This window comes from Lithobates pipiens, unplaced genomic scaffold (genome assembly GCF_037356315.1).
Source record: "Lithobates pipiens isolate NorthernLeopardFrog02 unplaced genomic scaffold, aLitPip1_a1.2 Scaffold_23, whole genome shotgun sequence".
In the NCBI taxonomy this organism is placed as follows: Eukaryota; Metazoa; Chordata; class Amphibia; order Anura; family Ranidae; genus Lithobates; species Lithobates pipiens.
Genome location: NW_027507785.1, coordinates 244,039,843 through 244,059,661, shown reverse-complemented (window position 1 = coordinate 244,059,661; position 19,819 = coordinate 244,039,843). Strand labels below are relative to the sequence as shown.

Genomic DNA, 19,819 nt, shown 5'->3' with positions numbered 1-19,819 from the left:
CCTTTGTCCCTAGTGGTCTGTCCAGTGCCCTGCATGCACTTTTATATTATAAATACTGTTTTTTTCTGCCTGGAAATTGGAGATTGTCCATAGCAACCAAAAAGTGTCCCTTTATGTCAAAAGTGATTTTAGACCAACTAGAAAACAGCGATCATAAATTAGAATCACTTGCAGAATTGAGCGATAGCGATTTGTGGGGAAGTTCGTCATCAAACACTACATCTAATGACAGCGACAGTTCTGTAAATTAGCAAATTTCATTTTTTTTGGGATTTGATTACATTATTGAATAATTTTTATTATTATTTATTATCATTATTTATTATATTATAAACGTTATCATACCCGAGATGTCTACTAGACTCTTGTTTGAACAGATTTAAGAGAGTTATGCCTAAGAATTGCAGGCCTACAATATACAACGCCAAATTTCCATGCAAAATAATTGTACCGCTTTCAGCACCTAAAATCAGTAATAATCATACAGACAGGGAGGTTAAACTATTTAAATACATTTGAAACAAGTAATAACGTCACTTTAAAACACATTTTTATTTACCTCTGTAACTAGAAGCTCTGTGGAGAAATTAAATTTCACAGGTCACAACAGAAAAAAAAACAGCTCATCTCTCCTTTATTACCCATGGTAGCAGAAACTTGGCAGTTTGCCAGTCTTCTAATGTAAACAAAAGGAAGCTTGAGGGCTCGTGCATACTGCAGCTTAAAAAAAAAAGCTGCTTTTACAGGCATTTGAGCTTTTATTTCAGCTTGAAGAAGCTTGTGCTTTTTTGTGCTCTTGTGCACGTTTTTATTGAGCTTCTTCAAGCTCCTTTGAGCGTAATCTTTTTTGATTCAGAAACCCTCCTAGATAATAATTTCTTAACCACTGTAAAAAACAAAACAAAAAGCTGGAACAAATGTTTTCAAGCTTCTTTGAGCTTTTTTGAGCTCTTTGGGACACTAGCTCCTCTCAAAAACACGAGTTTGGTGGGGGATTTTTCTGCCTGTAAGAGCATATGCCTGAAACTGCCTGAAAAAGCCATAGTGTGCATGGACACATTGGCTAACATGAAGGGGAGTTTCCAGGCAGAAAAAAATAAGAGCTCAAAAGCCTGTAGGAGCCACATATTTGAGCTACTTTGAACTGCAGTGTACATGAGTGTACATGAGTCCTTAAACTGCAATAAATAGATGAGACTTCATAGTCTCTGTTGTGATCTTTAAGGGTGAAATACTTCACAGTGCATGCAGTTTGTTTGATGGTTTATATTTTCATGTTTTCTTTTTTTAGGAAATGGTGAAAGATGCCTCGATTTATATGTTTCAAGCTACAAAACAAAGACTTTTCATTAAAAGTGTCAAAGTGTTAATCCCGAAGAGTTGGTCAACGAACATTTCCTATGAAAGACCAAAAACAGAGTCATATGATAAGGTACTCCATTTGTAGACTTTCTCTACAAACTAAACTTGTCCATTTACCTGCAGTAAAATATTGTCCTTTAAAAACAGAAAACAGGGAGGGGGAGAGAGCGCCACTGCTAAGCATAGTAGTATTAGGAAAATCAATAAAAAACTGAATAAGTATTGCACTCACATGGATAGAAAATATATCAATATGTTTAATGGAGACAACACATGGCAGCTTCTTAAGAATATTCAGATGGATATAAAATGATAAAAAAAAGACAAGAGGGGAAGTGCCCCACTTTCAGTGTAGTATTAATAAGAGGCAATGTACAAAAATGTATTAACCGCTTAAGGACCACCTCCTACACATATACATCGGCAGAATGGCACGGCTGGGCACAATCACGTACCTGTACGTGGCTCTTTAAGTGCCCAGCCATGGGTCGCGAGCGCGCCGGCACACTCGCGACCCGGTCCTGAGTTCCGATCCTGATTTCCCGATCGCCGCTGGTGTCCCATGATCGGGTCACAGAGCTGAAGAATGAGGAGAGGTCTGTGTAAGCAAACCTCTCCCCGTGCTTCCTACTGTGGCTGTCACCGATCATCTGTTCCCTGTTATAGGGAAAGACAATCAGTGACGTTATATGCCAGTAAAAAAAAAAACACACGTCACACATAACCCCTCCCCACCCCCTAGTAGTTAACTCCTTCACTGCCAGTGTCATTTACACAGGAATCAGTGCATTTAAATAGCACTGATTGCTGTATAAATGACAATGGTCCCAAAAATGTGTCAAAAATGTCCGATGTGTCCGCCATAAGGTAGCAGTCACAATAAAAATCCCTGATCGCCACCATTACTAGTAAAAAAAAAATTATAAAAATGCTATAAAACTATCCCCTATTTTGTAAACGCTATAACTTTTGTGCAAACCAATCAATAATCACTAATTGCGTTTTTTTTTTTTTTACCAAAAATATGTGGAAGAATACGTATCGGCCTAAACTGAGGAAAAAACGTTTTTTATATATTTTTTGGGGATATTTATTATAGCAAAAAATTTTGTTTATAGCGCAAAAAATAAAAACCGCAGAGGTGAGCAAATACCACCAAAAGAAAGCTCTATTTGTGGTGGAAAAAAAATGCCAATTTTGTTTGGGAGCCACCTAGCCTGACCGCTCAATTGTCAGTTAAAGCGGCACAGTGCCGAATCGCAAAAAGGGGCCTGGTCCTTTGGCTGCAAATTGGTCCGGAGCTTAAGTGGTTAAGCGATGCACTCACATGAAGGTAAAAACAAAGAAAGAAAAAGGAGGTGTCTACCTCTATTAATTTTGATAGCATAAGAAAACACTGCTTCTACAAAATATACGGTGTAGATGCCCCTTTTAGTGGACTAATAGACATGTGACCAAGAAAGAAATAATAAAAAAGTAAAGTGCTTCACACAACTTAACCCTAAAAACTTAATTAATAATAGCCAAATCAAATAAACTGAAAATAGTCCATATACAGTATTTAAGAAATACGTGTCCCAACATCATAAGAAGCGTTCATATACTTGTAGCTCTTCTTCACTCCTCCAACCCAAACATGCAAATACATGTGCTACCACGTGTGGAAAAAGTGCAAACTCTCTATATAACCGTGAACCCTTTAAAACAAAAAGATAAATGAGTGCTTTATGGGTTCAGACAATGGAGATGTCACAGTTGTCCATAACCTGTGGCCTGCCAGAGGCCCTTGGTGATCCACAGGCTCATCATATGTTTCTCCCTCATATGCAATAAATAGCATGTATCAAGTACAGTGGTGTGAAAAAGTGTTTGCCCCCTTCCTCATTTCCTGTTCCTTTGCATGTTTGTCACATTTAAGTGTTTCGGAACATCAAACCAATTTAAACAATAGTCAAGGACAACACAAGTAAACACAAAATGCAATTTGTAAATGAAGGTGTTTATTATTAAAGGTGAAAAAAAATCCAAACCATCATGGCCCTGTGTGAAAAAGTGATTGCCCCCCTTGTTAAAACATACTATAACTGTGGTTGTCCACACCTGAGTTCAATTTCTCTAGCCACACCCAGGCCTGATTATTGCCACACCTGTTCACAATCAAGGCATCACTTAAATAGGAGCTGCTTGACACAGTAAGGTCCACCAGAAGATCCTTAAAAGCTACACATCATGCCGAGACCCAAAGAAATTCAGGAACAATTGAGAAAGAAAGTAATTGAGATCTATCAGTCTGGAAAGGGTTATAAAGCCATTTCCAAAGCTTTGGGAATCCAGCGAATCACAGTGAGAGCCATTATCCACAAATGGCAAAGACATGGAACAGTGGTGAACCTTCCCAGGAGTGGCCGGCCGCCCAAAATTACCCCAAGAGCGCAGCGACGACTCATCCAAGAGGTCACAAAAGACCCCACAACAACGTCCAAGGAACTGCAGGCCTCACTTGCCTCAGTTAAGGTCAGCGTTCATGCATCCACCATCAGGAAAAGACTGGGCAAAAATGGCCTGCATGGCAGAGTTCCAAGGAGAAAACCACTGCTGAGCAAAAAGAACATCAAAGCTCGTCTCAATTTCTCCACAACACATCTTGATGATCCCCAAGACTTTTGGGACAACATTCTGTGGACCGATCAGACAAAAGTGGAACTCTTTGGAAGGTATGTGTCCAAGTATATCTGGCGTAGAAGGAACACTGCATTTCAGAAAAAGAACATTATACCAACAGTAAAATATGGTGGTGGTAGTGTGATGGTCTGGGGCTGTTTTGCTGCTTCAGGACCTGGAAGACTTGCCGTGATAAAAGGAACTATGAATTCGGCTGTCTACCAAGAGATCCTGAAGGAGAATGTCCGACCATCTGTTCGTGTACTCAAGCTGAAACGAACTTGGGTTCTGCAGCAGGACAATGATCCTAAACACACCAGCAAGTCCACCACCGAATGGCTGAAGAAAAACAAAATGAAGACTTTGGAGTGGCCTAGCCAAAGTCCTGACCTGAATCCTATTGAGATGTTGTGGTATGACCTTAAAAAGGCAGTTCATGCTCGAAAACCCTCTAATGTAACTGAATTAGGACAATTCTGCAAAGATGAGTGGGCCAAAATTCCTCCAGGACGCTGTAAAAGCCTCATTGCACGTTATCGCAAACGCTTGGTTGCAGTTGTTGCTGCTAAGGGTGGCCCAACCAGTTATTAGGTTTAGGGGGCAATCACTTTTTCACACAGGGCCATGATGGTTTGGATTTTTTTTCACCTTTAATAATAAACACCTTCATTTACAAATTGCATTTTGTGTTTACTTGTGTTGTCCTTGACTATTGTTTAAATTGGTTTGATGTTCCGAAACACTTAAGTGTGACAAACATGCAAAGGAACAGGAAATGAGGAAGGGGGCAAACACTTTTTCACACCACTGTATAATCTCACAGTGCAGTACTTTATTTAAATGATAAAAAGCATACAATTCCACTCACATAAAAAGCATAAAATTCCACTCACATGTAATAGTTCCACTATCAGGCAGCAATATAGACAACCCTAGATGGTATTGAAGTGCAGCTCCGCCGCTTGCTGACATGCGTTCCAAAAACGGGAAGTTATACTGTCGGTGACTGCCGATGCAACAGCCATATTCCTCAACACGTTTTATTGCATGGGCATCTTCCAAAAGCTCTACCGCCACCATTTTCTCAAAGATTCTAATGCCCCTCACTTAATTTTGTTTGGTGGGCCAGTGCAATATTAAATATATGTATAAAGACTGTATATATTGTTCCGCCAATGGACACAAGGCAAAGCAATGCTGAACAGGAGCCATAGTGAGACACACAGTGTGAGATCCATAACATTGATACAGCCTGAGTCATACATTTCTTATTTGGCTTCTCTAAAGTATCAGTGCGACTGCATTAAACCTGGCTCTGACCTCTTCTTAATACTGCATCTGTTTATAGTGGAAATTTGTCTTATCTTCAGTAATTAATCTGTATTTGAATTTTGCAAACTGTTGCCCTTGGCTGCCCAGGAATACAGACACACAAGCCGGTCTGTAAATTTGTTGCAGAGATTTTGTTTAAGGAGACACAGCCTGATTTGTGACTAATAATAATTGATAAATGTCCCCCACCATGTACGTGAAGGCACAGATGTATCTTACTTCTGTAAACTACTAATCCCCCAACCCTTGTGTAATGGAGATGAAGAGAAGTCATGCTTGGAGTTACAGTAATTGTAGCCACCCAGAGTCTGGGAAGATTCACAGGATTACCATTAATAATAAAGGAAACCAATGCTTGTATCACATCTGAAGACTAGTAAGCTATAATATATACAATTTTAGTTTTTTGGTTCGAATACATGTTAAAAAGAAGCCAAAGCCACACGTTCACTACCTAATACAGCCAATTAGTAAACTCCAGGGCAAGAAAAATACATGGACCTTACATCAACCAAAATAATTTAAAATTAATTGTTGTTCCTGGGGCATTTAAGGGTGAATACAAAAAGAGTACAGTATTCAAATGACTATCTTCTTCCACTGACTGTGCTCTTGTTTTTCATAGGCTGATATTATCATAGCTGATCCTTTTATTTATGGAGATTTTCCATATACTTTGCAATATGGAGGATGTGGAGTGAAGGGAAAGTATGTACATCTGACGCCCAATTTCATGCTCAATGACAAAGTACTTGATATATATGGACCCAGAGGTATTGTTTATATATGTATAGTCTTTTGTATGTTGTTTTCTTCTTTTTTATTTGCTTGTCTATGGAATTTTTTCAACGGCTTGCTCTGTAAAATATGAATAACATTGGTCCAAGTGCAATATAGTGGGGCTCCAAGCATTTTTAATTTGATTTAGAAAATGAGAATGGTTAAAGATCTCTCCATTTTTTTTTTTTTACTGTGCCTGTGTCCTATTTGATGGCTCTTTTAGTTACTGTCTCAAAGATGGAGGTCACTGAATGAGGAAGAGAAGAGAAATCTCTGCAACTGGGACACAGACGGCAGTATAGAGTGTAGAAGGATTATAAACTCTGACTGTTTTTTACTGCTCATTGCATTCTTGTTGGAAGACAGTGGTCACAGGGAAAATAAAAGGAAAACCTACCAGTGGGGGAGATACAGACATCAATAAAAAACAGTTGTAAGTTTTGGCTGAAACTACACTTTTGAAGTGTGAGTTCACCTTTTCAAATGAAAAGGTGAACTAACACTGGATTTGATAAAGAAGGTCACTTTTTTGGGCTCCCTTCTATCCTCTCCTGCTTCAGACACCTGCGTCTGTCCGGGTGCTTACACCACTTCTGGTCAACAGCTTCCTGTGATGTCACATCCAGTTCCCACACTTCTGCACTGTGGCCATTTTGTTGTGGGATTTGGTTGTCTTTGCTGCACCCAGTTCCCAGGTTCCTGGATTTTTTGGTCGGGTATGTCTTTGGCCTTTTTTGGGTGACATCATATCGTACCAAGTACAGCTGCAGTCTGTTTGTGGGGTGAAACTCTGAGCCCATTTGTTAAATTTTACCAGTGATCAACAAACATTGGAACTATATTAATTTCTTGCTGTATATGGTGAGTTTCTTTGGTACAAAGGTCTTTTGAGTTACAGTCCCCAGGTACATTTTGAAGCTCTACCTCTTGTCTTTATACCGCATGTATAAAGGCCTAGGCTCTTAGGCTCAGTTCACACAGGGGCGACTTGTCCAGGCGACTTAGCCGCCTGACAAGTTGCGCTCCGTTCTGTACAATGAAACCATTCTAATAGGAGCGACTCAAGTCGCTCCGACTTACAAAAAAGGTTCCTGTACTACTTCAGGCGACTTGCATTGACTTCTATAGAGAAGTCATTTTGCAAGTCGCCACTGATCGTGTACAGGTCGCGGCGCTGCAAGTCGTGCCGCCCCTGTGTGAACCGAGCCTTAGGGACATGATCTCTGCTGAAGAAGGGAAGTAGCTATTCTGAATGATCACAATAGATGGGTGATAATTATTCCACATCAACTGAAGGGTAATTCCCTAATAGGTCACTCTTCTCAAATAGGTGAGTGATTTCTCAATAGTGAGTTAAATGTCATAAAGGGTGTACTCACCCTGTGACCAATATTAAATTGTGTATTATTAAATGCTCTGTTAATTGTGCTGTTTACAATCATATGTCCAATGTCCAATCCCAAAATAGATGTGCAAAAGGTAATAGTGATCTTATCAAATCGTCTAGCGCAATCAAATTTCGTCCTTAATAATTCATCCCTTCCTAACCAATATGTAATAATTGTGCAAATTAATATGCAATTGATTATCATAAAAATAAAAGTACAAATGAAAATAAAAATAAATGATATTAAGGTCCAGTGGAAGAAAGTGTCAAATTAAAAAGGATATAAAAAAAGATAATACGTAAAAGTCAATAAAAAAGTTCAATCTCAAGTGATGCAAAAATAGCAAAATGTCAGGGGACTTGTGGTTCTTCAAAGTGACTCTTGCCTGGGTTTAGCCACAGGTGTCCAGTGAATCAAGTGACTTCTGTGCTCCCAGTCAGTTCCCCACTCACCAGATTCTTGCACCCCTACAGGGGTAAGATGCATGTAGTGAGTGTACTGGCTGTATCCAGAGCAAACGCCTCCAACTTGGCTCAGCAGACACTGGGGTATCCAGATTTATTATTCATGTCTATGGGTGGCTGTACGCAGCACCTGGTCTTTCCAGGAGGAGAAAACATACTGGAATTTATATTGCACAAGCTCAGGTGCGCATGTGCAAGAGGGATTCTGTAGCAGCATTTTCTTATGAAAAGGTAAATATGTCAGCCTTTATGCCAGTGTTGATTTATTCAACCCTATAAAGCTATTAACAGATATTTTGTTTACTTGTGAGTACAGATCAATATAGTTGGCTGCTGTAGTGATTCAAAGAGTGAAGTACTTCTGTAGGCTAAAACAACAATAGTAACAAAAGTAACTACCATAAGTGAAAACCTCGGATGGAGGCGCCGCCATCTTCGGTAAGGGAATCAGGAAGTGAAGCCTTACGGCTTCACAGCCTGGTTCCCTACTGCGCATGTATGAGTCCTGCTGCGTGATTCCACAGATCCCTGATGTCTTCTGGGACCTGTGTGTCTCCCAGAAGACAGCGGAGGGGGACAGAGGAGGTACTGGATATGGCGTAGATATCCACGGGTACCCGCGGATATCTATGCCCGGAAGTGGGAGCAAATACCTGGATTATATTGGTATTCATTCTCCCCTCCCCCCTGAAAGGTGCTAAATGTGACACCTGAGGGGGGGGGGGGATTCCAAAAAGGGGAAGTTCAATATTTGGGTGGAACGTCACTTTAAATGAACAAGGTGAAGCTTGAAGCTGATTGCTTAATATGCAAAGCTACTCCAGACAGTTCAAGTTTTGGTACATTCCCCTCACTGTGTTCTCTTCCACAGTGCACATATAATCCAAACACTGGTGCTAGCTGTGCTATTCAGAGCAGGAATTGGCATCTGAATATATAGTTGGGCTCATAAGTTTACATACCCTGGCAGAATTTATGATTTTTTGGCCAATTTTCAGAGAATATGAATGATAACACAAACACTTTTCTTTCACTCATGGTTAGTGTTTGGCTGAAGCCCTTTATTATCAATCAACAGTGTTTACTCTTTTAAATCACAATGACAACAGAAACTAGCCAAATGACCATGATCAAAAGTTTACATACCCCTTTTGTGGTATTTGTGGATAAAGCTGTTTATCTTCTCAGATGGTAAAGCTGCCCATTCCTCCTGGCAAAAAGCCTCCAGTTCCTGTAAATTCTTGGGCTGTCTTGCATGAACTGCACATTTGAGATCTCCCCAGAGTGTCTCAATGATATTGAGGTCAGGAGACTGAGATTGCCACTCCGGAACTTCACTTTATTCTGCTGCAGCCAATGACAGGTTGACTTGGCCTTGTGTTTTGGATCATTGTCATGTTGGAATGTCCACGTACATTCCATGGGCAGCTTCCTGGCTGATGAATGCAAATGTTCCTCCAGTATTTTTTGATAACATGCTACATTCATCTTGCCATAAATTTTGACCAAATTTCCTGTGCCTTTGTAGTACACACACCCCCAAAACATCAGTGATCCACCTCCGTGTTTCAAAATAGGAATGATGTACCTTTCATCATAGGCCTTGTTGATTCCTCTCCAAATGTAGCATTTATGGTTCATTACTCCAAATGATTTTGTACCAGAAGGTTTGAAGCTTGTCTCTGTGTTGTTTGACGTATTTTAAGTGGGATACTTTGTGGCATTTGCATAGTAATGGCTTTCTTCTGATGACTAGACCATGCAGCCCATCTTTCTCCAAGTGCCTCCTTATCGTGCATCTTGAAACAGCCACACAACATGTTTTCAGAGAGTCCTGTATTTCACCTGAAGTTATTTGTGGGTTATTCTTTGAATCCCAAACAATTTTACTGGCAATTCTTGCTGAAATTTTAGTTTGTCTACCTGACCGTGGTTTGGTTTCAACAGAACCCTTCATTTTCCACTTCTTGATTAGAGTTTGAACACTGCTGATTGGCAATTTCAATTTCTTGGATATCCTTTTGAATGAATGAATTATTTGTATAGCGCTGCAATGCGAACTGAATCGCCTCAAGGTGCTCGATCTGTCCTGTGTTGTCTAGCTTCTTAAAATAGGTAGGTGTTACGTTTTTTTTGTTACGTTTTTTTTCTGAAGGCCTGATGATTTCCTTCCATGCTGATGTAAGTCAGAAGAGCGTTCCATAGCCGTGGTCCTTGAACTGCGAATCAACGTTTTCTCCCTTTGATTTGTAGCGGGATTTGGGAATGAGGAGGTTTTGGTTGGATGATCGGAGACTGCAATTGGATGTGTAGTGTGTTATCTTCTCGCGTAGGTATTGAGGAGCGTTTCCTTGTATGCATTTGTGGGTGAGGCAGAGGGTTTTGAATGTAATCCGATTCTTTTACGGTTAGCCAACGTAGGCTCCTCAGGGCGGGGTAGATGGGCTCCAAGGTTTTTTTTCCTGTTATCAGTCTTGCTGCCGTGTTTTGGATGAGTTGTAAGCGCACAAGTTGATATTGGGGTAGATCTATATAAAGGGAGTTTGCGTAGTCGAGTCGGGTATTAATGATTGTTCCAACTACTGCTGCTTTGTCCTCAATTGGAATGAAGGGGATGATTCTACGTAGCAGGTGGAGGAGATGATGAGATCCCCTGACTACTGATCCAATTTGTGCATCCATTGACATTTGATGACTCCTTGACTCATGGCTTTGGTGCTTGGAGAGATAGTCTGTCCAAAGATGGTGGGAGGTGTCCATGGGGTCTTAGTTTTGGAATTTTGTTTTGCGTGTAGGAGAAGAAGCTATGTTTTTGATTCATTGAGTTTGAGGGAGCTAGTGGTCATCCATTCGTCTATCAGAGTGAGGCATTTTTCTAGTTGCTGATGATAGTCTTTTTGTCCAGTGATATGAAAGTAGAGTTGAGTGTCATCAGCACATGAGTGGAAGCAGAGGTCTGATATTCTGATGATTTTGAGGAGTGGGCGGATGTAGATGTTGAAGAGAACTGGTGACAGCGGTGAACCTTGAGGGGCTCCACAAGAGATTGCTCGAGTTTCAGAGCTGAAGGCTCCTAGTTTCACTGTTTGAGAACGATTTCCTAAGAAGGATGCAAACCATTGTTGATCTGAATCTGAGACTCCAGCTACTTCTGTGAGGCGGATGAGTAGAGTATTGTGGTCCACTGTATCAAACACTGCACTGAGGTCCAACAGTACTAGGAGACATGATTCTCCGGCATCTGCTGCTTCAAGGGCGTTGTCCCATATTTTGGGTGGAAGCCTGATTGCAGAGGGTCCAAGAGTTTGGGTGTATCCAGGTGGTGTTGTAGCTGTTGTACTACCGCTTTCTCCATAATCTTGGAGATGATGTTGAGGCTTGTTATCGGTCTGCAGTAGTTAGGGTCTTGAGGGTCAAGGTTGGGTTTCTTTAGCAGGGGTTTGATGATGCCTTGCTTGAGGTCGGTCGTCACACTCCCTTCTTTGAACGACTGATTTATCAGGTGTGTTATGGTAGGAGCCAAGATTTCAGAACATTCTTTCAGGGGTTTAGTGGGAATGACGTTGATTGGTCATGTGCTTTCTCAGAGGCTTTTGATGATGTTTTTAGTGGTGTCGGTGGAGATTGGTGTCAGAGAAAAATGTGGTGCTTTTGTGATGTTTGTGTCGGAATCTTCTTTTTGCTTTGGTTGAATGAAGTTGGTTGTTTTTTTTCTGGTGAATTTTCTTCCTGATGTTGTCAATTTTGTTGATGAAAAAGTCTGATAACTCATTGCAGAATTCTTGAGTTTTGTTTGTTGGGGTCTCTAAGCAGGTAGGGTTCATTGATTGGGCGACTATTTTGAAAAGTTCCCAAGGGCGGCTTAAGGCAGATGAGATGGTGTTGGAGAAATGTTCTTTTTTCACTTTGAAGATAGCTTTGTGGTATTTCACTGTGAGTGCTTTGTAGTTTGTGTGGTTTTCCTTGGTAGGATTTCTTCTCCATACTTTTTCAGCTCTTCTGCGTTCTTGCTTGAGTAGAGTGAGCGTGACATTAAACCACCCTGAGTTTATTTTCCAGATGAGTGTTCTGCATTTTGGAGCTACTGTGTCTGCTGTTTGTTGTATTGCCTTGTTTAGGGAGCTGAGTGTTTGTTCCGTTGAGAGGTTTAAATTTAGCTTTGCTATTTTGCTTGATAGTGTGGTCTTGAAGAGTTTGGAGTGTAGCTTCTTCTGAGATCTGGTCCAGTGTGTTGATGTTGCGTGTTTCCGTTTTTGGAGAGTGGTGTTAGTGGTGATTTTGAATTTGATAGCGTGGTGGTCCATCCATGTTGTTGACTATGTTGATGTCCATATTTTGTTTGAAGATGAGGTCCAGAGTGTGTCCTGACCAAGGAGTGGGAGCTTTTATCAGCTGCTGGAGACCCAATTTTTCCAGTTGGTTTATGCAGGCGTTAGCGATAGGGTCTTGTGTAGAGTTTGCCCAGAGGTTAAAGTCTCCAAGTACCAGAACGTTTTTGGTTTTCAGGATGTGTATTGAAATGAATTCAGTGAGGGGCGTGAGGAGATTAGTCTTCGGTCCTGGTGGTCTATAGCATAGTAGTATGTGGGTGGTGTCTTGGGGTGTTGTTTGAAGCTGTAGAGTAAGTGTCTCCATGAACGACACTGAGTTCTGTAAAGTAGGTTTGGTGAGCACAAGGTGAGATTTAAAGATCACTGCTAGGCCTCCTCCTTTTTTTCATATTCTATGCTTTTATATCCCTTTCCTGTTTTATACAGTTCAACTAACTTTTCTCGCACATATCCTTTGACAATTATTTAGCTTTCCCCATGACTTAGAATCCAGAAACGTCAGTGCAGCACTGGATGAAAGATGCAAGGGTCTGTCTGGAGTCCAGAAACTCATTGATTTTTATACACACACACTAATTACAAGCAAACAGATTACAGATGAGGGTGGTTACCTTTAATATCCATTTAAACCCCTTTGTGTCAACTTGTGAGCATGTTATCAGGCCAAAATCACCACGGTATGTAAACTTTTGATCAGGGTCATTTGGGTAGTTTCTGTTGTCATTATGATTTAAAAAGAGTAAACAGTTGATTGATAATAAATGGCTTCAGACAAACACTAACTAACCATGAGTGAAATAAATGTTATTGTGAAAAATGACCAAGAAATTATAAATTATGCCAGAGTATGTCAATTTATGAGCACAACTATATATGCAGAATATTGGCTCTTCTAGTCTAGTTTGGTTTCTGTCTAATTCGCATTTTCTGTTAACAAAAATTGGCAAAATACGCAATTTCAGATATAATTAGAGACATTTCTTCAGACATACAGTTAGCTGAAGAGCATTTATACTGCATTTAAAACTAAAAGGTGCTCACCGCGTGGCTTGAATATCTGTGTAACTGCAGTTCACAATGCAATAACTGAACATACAGTACCCAAATTATGAAAAATTCAGATAAAAATAATGATGTGAAAACTGACTTTTGACAGACAACTGATTCTACTTTTCAGGAAGAGTGTTTGTCCATGAATGGGCTCATCTGAGATGGGGAGTTTTTGATGAATACAACAATGACAATCCATTCTATATCAGTGAACAAGGCAAAGTGGAGGCAACCAGGTAAAGCAAAAGCAGCAATTGTTCATTTCAAAGGTTGAAAATTAGGAGATGATTCAACTGACAAAACATAGCAGCACTCAAACAAACACTCCATTTATTCCAGAGAAACTGTGGGATTCCCGCTAATAGCAGTTAAGTCATATTAAAACAGATTTGTTCTGTATATGGATGAGACGAACATACCTGGATTGGTTCACATGAGGTCCCCTGAACTGCTGCTAATTTCAAATAGTAGAAATACAAATGTAGCACTGGCTCCCAAAGGAGCAGCTGATTTGATTTGGGCCTGCACTCTAGTAACAACACCCCACTAACTTGGCTCAGTCCCCTTGACACAGCTGTGGTGCAATACAATACAGTACAATATAATACAATGCAAGGTACCTGTAGTGTAACCTCAGCATCCACTGGCTCCACCTGCTGGGAGAAAACAGTACGCCACACAACTGGATGCTTAAACAACAGTGTATTTTACTGCGAAAATATTCAATAAGGTGATTACAGTAATTGCGCTGTCATCCCAACATAGGACGACACTACAATGGAATTCAATATAAATAATATCAAACAATATACATATAGATAAATACCTGGGAGCTCCCCTTACTTTTTTAAGCTATGCGTGAGATCTCACTTAAAGTACTTGGTCTTTGGTCTTCTTGCCTTCGCTAGCTAAAATTATTCCTTGTGATTTGTAATCCACAGGTTAAAGTAGTTTAAGTTGAGGTAAAGGTGCTCCTGATATAACTTCAGTACTTATAATACAAGGCTTGCAATATCAGAGTAGGTAGGCCTCAAGCCTGCTCAGTGTCAGTTGCTCTGCTCCTCCTCTGTGGAACTATAAATCTCAGTGAGGCCTGTGTATGAGTCTAACTGTGTGTGAAAGTTAATAAACTGTGGGCCGGGACCCGCTCACCAACTGGATCGGAGCTGCGTGTAGTAGCTTTGGACCGGTGACTGCAGCTTGCTTATCCGTCAGCTTGGCCTGTCGCTCCTTCCCGCTCTGCTGGGTGAGCCTGGTCTTTCCGATGCTCAATTGGGTCTCTCTGGATCTCTCCAATCCGGTCACTGTCTCTCTGGCACTGTCAGATCACTCGCACAAACAAGGGAGATTTGCGTTCCGCAAAGGCTGTGGGCCCGGTCTCCGGGAGGACCTCCTCACAGGTTGGCCATGCGATCACCAGAGACCTAAAATGGTCGCTTGGGTTCCTTTTATGTCCTACCCAGCATGCACTGCTGTAGAAAGTGTTCATGGGTAGGTCATCAAGCCTCCTGGGTAAAAGGGTCAACCTTCTGATCAAAACAACAGTCACTTCCTGTATAAGTCTTTTGTGCTGTCTTCAAAACAATAAACATCCAAGTTCAGTACCAGTATTTGGCAGCTAGATGGTGCCAAATACTAAACCAAAGAAATGTCCATAGGCTTATGTTTATAGCCTGCAAATACACATTAATAAGCAAGGATGTCAGCGATACACAAAGGGAATTAAAATTCTGACAATTTTCAAGATTGAAAGTAAAGGGGTTGTCAAATAAAGGGGATCGGAGCTTTTCAGGACATTTCACATACATATATTGCAAACATTACTGGCATTATTTGTGGATTTTGAACGAATGCTGAGACATTCACACTGCAATATTTTTTTTTCTTAAACTAGACCCATAATTTACCAGATGCATTGTCTTGGCAGAGCAGGAAAAAAAGAGACCCATTCTGGTCGTCCTTTTTTTTAATTATTGCTATCCGGCAGATGGTTCAGAACAATAAAGGCGAGAACAAATAGATTAAAAGTTAGAATATTTCCTTAAGGGCAATTAAAGCTATTAATGCAGGAATTCAATTAAATAAATCAGTTACATGGATTTGGGTTTGTTATAGTTAGGTATTCTTGTTTTTAAATGAAGAAAGTTTAGTATACTTATGTCATTTTTAATTACAGGTATGTATGGTAAATGTGCAGGTGATTACTACTTTGTATGTGAATGTGAATTGGTTTTTACAATGACAATAAATCGTATCTTATAGGAACTTATGTTACATGTAATATTACTAATCATAATCATCAATGACCTGTATATAAAGTAAAAAAAAAATACAAATTAACAAATTTCTTGTATTCCAACATCTAGTCCTGTCAACCAAGATGCCTGCTGGTGATTTCAATATATATCAATTGTTTTTTGATTGTTTTTTTTCAGATGCCCTTTAGCTATGGGTGGATTAAGTAAAATTGATGTTTGCCTTAATGATAACTGTGTTAAAGAAAGTTGTAAAATTGATCATGATACTGGAGTCTATGAAGAGGGCTGTGAATTTTATCCCAACAAGGACCAAGACATTCACGAGTCCATTATGTATAGTCAGACACTGGATCCGGTAAATATCACAAATAAAGTCTACAACATTATAAGAACTATTTATTCATCACATTGTGAGCTGTAGGAATTTCATTAATGAAATGTAATTAACGTTATCAAACTACACAACCTAAACACATAAAATAATAATTTTAAATGGATGTAGCCTTTTTTAGGTTTTTATACACATTTGAATGTCTACTTTCTGTACTATGAAAATAATGTTATTATACAGTGCCTTGCGAAAGTATTCGGCCCCCTTGAACTTTTCAACCTTTTGCCACATTTCAGGCTTCAAACATAAAGATATAAAATTTAAATTTTTTGTGAAGAATCACCAACAAGTGGGACAGAATTGTGAAGTGGAACGAAATCTATTGGATATTTTAAACTTTTTCAGCAAATAAAAAACTGAAAAGTGGTGCGTGCAAAATTATTCGGCCCCTTTACTTTCAGTGCAGAAAACTCACTCCAGAAGTTCAGCGAGGATCTCTGAATGATCCAATGTTGTCCTAAATGACTGATGGTGGTAAATGGAATCCACCTGTGTGTAATCAAGTCTCTGTATGAATGAATGAATGAATGAAATACTTGTGTATATATACTTGTATAAATGCACCTGCAGTCTCAGGGTTCTGTTGAAAGCGCAGAGAGCATCATGAAGACCAAGGAACACACCAGGCAGGTCCATAATACTGTTGTGGAGAAGTTTAAAGCCGGATTTGGATACAAAAAGATTTCCCAAGCTGTAAACATCCCAAGGAGCACTATGCAAGCGATCATTTTGAAATGGAAGGAGTATCAGACCACTGCAAATCTACCAAGACCTGGCCATCCCTCTAAACTTTCAGCTCAGACAAGCAGAAGACTGATCAGAGATGCAGCCAAGAGGCCTATGATCACTCTGGATGAACTGCAGAGAACTACTGATGAGGTGGGAGAGTCTGTCCATAGGACAACAATCAGTCGTACACTGCACAAATCTGGCCTTTATGGAAGAGTGGCAAGAAGAAAGCCATTTCTCAAAGATATCCATAAAAAGTCTCGTCTAAAGTTTGCCACAAGCCACCTGGGAGACACCCCAAACATGTGGAAGAAGGTGCTCTGGTCAGATGAAACCAAAATCTAACTTTTTGCCTACAATGCAAAACGATATGTTTAGGCGTCATGGTTTGGGCCTGCTTTTCTTCAGCAGGGACAGGGAAGATGGTTAAAATTGAGGGGAAGATGGATGCAGCCAAATACAGGACCTTTCTGGATGAAAACCTGTTGGAGTCTGCAAAAGACCTGAAACTGGGACGGAGATTTATCTTCCAACAAGACAATGATCCCAAACATACAGCAAAATCTACAAAGGAATGGTTCACAAATAAACGTATCCAGGTGTTAGAATTGCCAAGTCAAAGTCCAGACCTGAATCCAATCGAGAATCTGTGGAAAGAGCTGAAAACTGCTGTTCACAAACGCTCTCCATCCAACCTCACTGAGCTCGAGCTGTTTTGCAAGGAAGAATGGGCAAGAATTTCAGTATCTCGATGTGCAAAACTGATAGAGACATACCCCAAGCGACTTGCAGCTGTAATCGCAGCCAAGGGTGGCTCTACAAAGTATTAACGCTAGGGGGCCGAATAATTTTGCACGCCCCACTTTTCATTTTTTTATTAGTTAAAAAAGTTTCAAAAATCCAATAGATTTCGTTCCGCTTCACAATTGTGTCCCACTTGTTGGTGATTCTTCACAAAAAATTAAAATGTTATATCTTTATGTTTGAAGCCTGAAATGTGGCAAAAGGTTGAAAAGTTTAAGGGGGCCGAATACTTTCGCAAGGCACTGTATGTTGTTGCATTAAAAACCTTGCTGCTTTTGTAGTGGACAAAAAGGAAGGGCAACCAGGATCAGACCTCTGATGACCAAAGGATAATTTTTATAGACATGCCAAATGATGACTTACAGTAAATTTACTTTACTTGGGATGGGTTTTCCCAAAAAACTTCTTACTGACCAGGACACTTTGTTCATGTCCAGGGTTATAGCAGATGTATACAAGCTGTTTAAGACTAGTAGATGCGCACATCTGTCTAACATCTGCAGAAGGATGGCCTGATCGAACTCTTCAACAAGATTCTAAAATACATGCTTAAGCAGGTGGTACAAATGGAAAGGCACTTTTGCTGGCACTCTTGTTTTCCATATGTGGGGTGCTTCAGGCCTCCACAGAGTTTTTGGCCTTTGAATGGCTATCTGGACAGAAATTAAATGAAAGAACAATGGGATATTGAAACCATTCCTCACAAGAATGCTCTAGAGCACAACTCCTGAATGCAAGAAAGGATTGCATATGTCATGCCACTTGTCATGGAGCACTATGAAGAGTGCCCAGGAAGAAATAGGTCAGGTGAAGTAGGGTACTTCTAAGTCAGGTGTCGAATGGCGATGATGATTTCTGCAGTTGAAAGTAAGTTCCTTGCCAGCCTATGCAAAGCCCATTTGAGATTGTGGCTAAAGTGGAGAATGTGAATTACAGAGTTCGACTGGGCAAGAAGAAACCTTATCAGCTCTATCATTTAAATTTGTTGAAGCTCTGGAAAGACACAGAGCAGGTGTAAGGCTTGAGCCTAAAGGTTGGTTTGGTGTTGGCAACTACACTGTCAAAAATCCAAACCTATGAAGTGAAGGAATTTCTGCAAAGGAGAAGGAGATATTTTCCAATTTACCAGGACTCACTGATAGTATTGAGCATGATGTCATTACTAAGTCTGGTGTAAAGGTTTGTAAGAGACCTTTCCACATCCTACAGACTTGAGTAAAGGCTGTCTTGAAGAGGTGAAGAAGATGTTGGTGCTGGGAATAACTGAAGAATCGTAGCGTGAGCGGTTGAGCCCTACAGTGTTAGTTCCCAAGCTCAGTGGCACTCTGCAGTTCCGTAATGATTTCCAGGAGCTCCACAAATGTGGACTCCTTTCCCAAGCCCTGGATGGATGAGTTCATTGAAAGACTAGACTAAACCTGGTTGCACCTTATAGGGGTATTGGCAGATGCCTCTAACCAAGGCTGCCCAGAAAAGTTTTTATTTTTTTCCCTTCAAATGGATACTTACAATAAAAACAAATGCTTTTTGCCCTTCAGATCGTTCCAGCCACATACCGATGGACAATTACTGTTGTGACCACACGGGAGATACACCTTAGTATATCTAGACAACTTTATCAAGGTCAGGACAGTATTAGACTCCTCAAGAACAGGATTTTATTTTATTTTATTTTATACCTACTGGGACTAGTTTCCAGTTTACCCAGCACCTATAGACATTCTATGACATCCAAGTTATAGAAGCATTAATTATTAAGATTACAAAAACATGACCTGGACTGAAGATGATATTGGGGGTGTCCTTGTTCTATGCCACTCTCCCTTAAGCCTCATACATACGATAGGACTTTGTACAAACTTTCCCTTGGATTTTTGTACAAAGGGCGTCGGCCCTGAACTTGAATTGCATACACACAGCAGGACTTTTTCAGCCAACTTTCACCAAATCACGTGGTTTTTCTGCTCTTTACCGCCACCTTTGGTCAACTTCTGTATTGTTGTCTGATCTTTTGCATTGGTTCTGAGCATGCCTGTTTGTACTTTGTACAAAAGTCCTATGGTTTTCTGTACACACGATCAGACTTTTCTCCATCAGACTTTTTTTGCCAGAAAGTTTGTCCGTTCACACAAACAACAAAAGTCTGATGAGAACCAAAAAAGTTTGTCCGATGGAGCGTACACACGGTCGGATGTTGCTCCAAAACAGCTAATTTGCATGTTTGTTGTCAAAAAGTCTGATCGTGTGTACGGGCCTTTAGATTCTTGCA

The 19,819-nt window shown here is 40.3% G+C and overlaps 1 protein-coding gene across 1 annotated transcript in view; it reads left to right on the top strand.

The window, feature by feature from the left end:
• The window catches only part of LOC143928222 (calcium-activated chloride channel regulator 1-like), a 100,255-nt gene that overhangs the window by 3,137 nt on the left and 77,299 nt on the right, over positions 1-19,819 (top strand). Inside the window, exons 2-5 of the mRNA XM_077452971.1 lie at positions 1,292-1,432; positions 5,981-6,128; positions 13,496-13,604; positions 15,804-15,981. Of these exons, the coding sequence (XP_077309097.1) occupies positions 1,292-1,432; positions 5,981-6,128; positions 13,496-13,604; positions 15,804-15,981 (576 nt within the window). The remainder of the gene's footprint in view (positions 1-1,291; positions 1,433-5,980; positions 6,129-13,495; positions 13,605-15,803; positions 15,982-19,819) is intronic.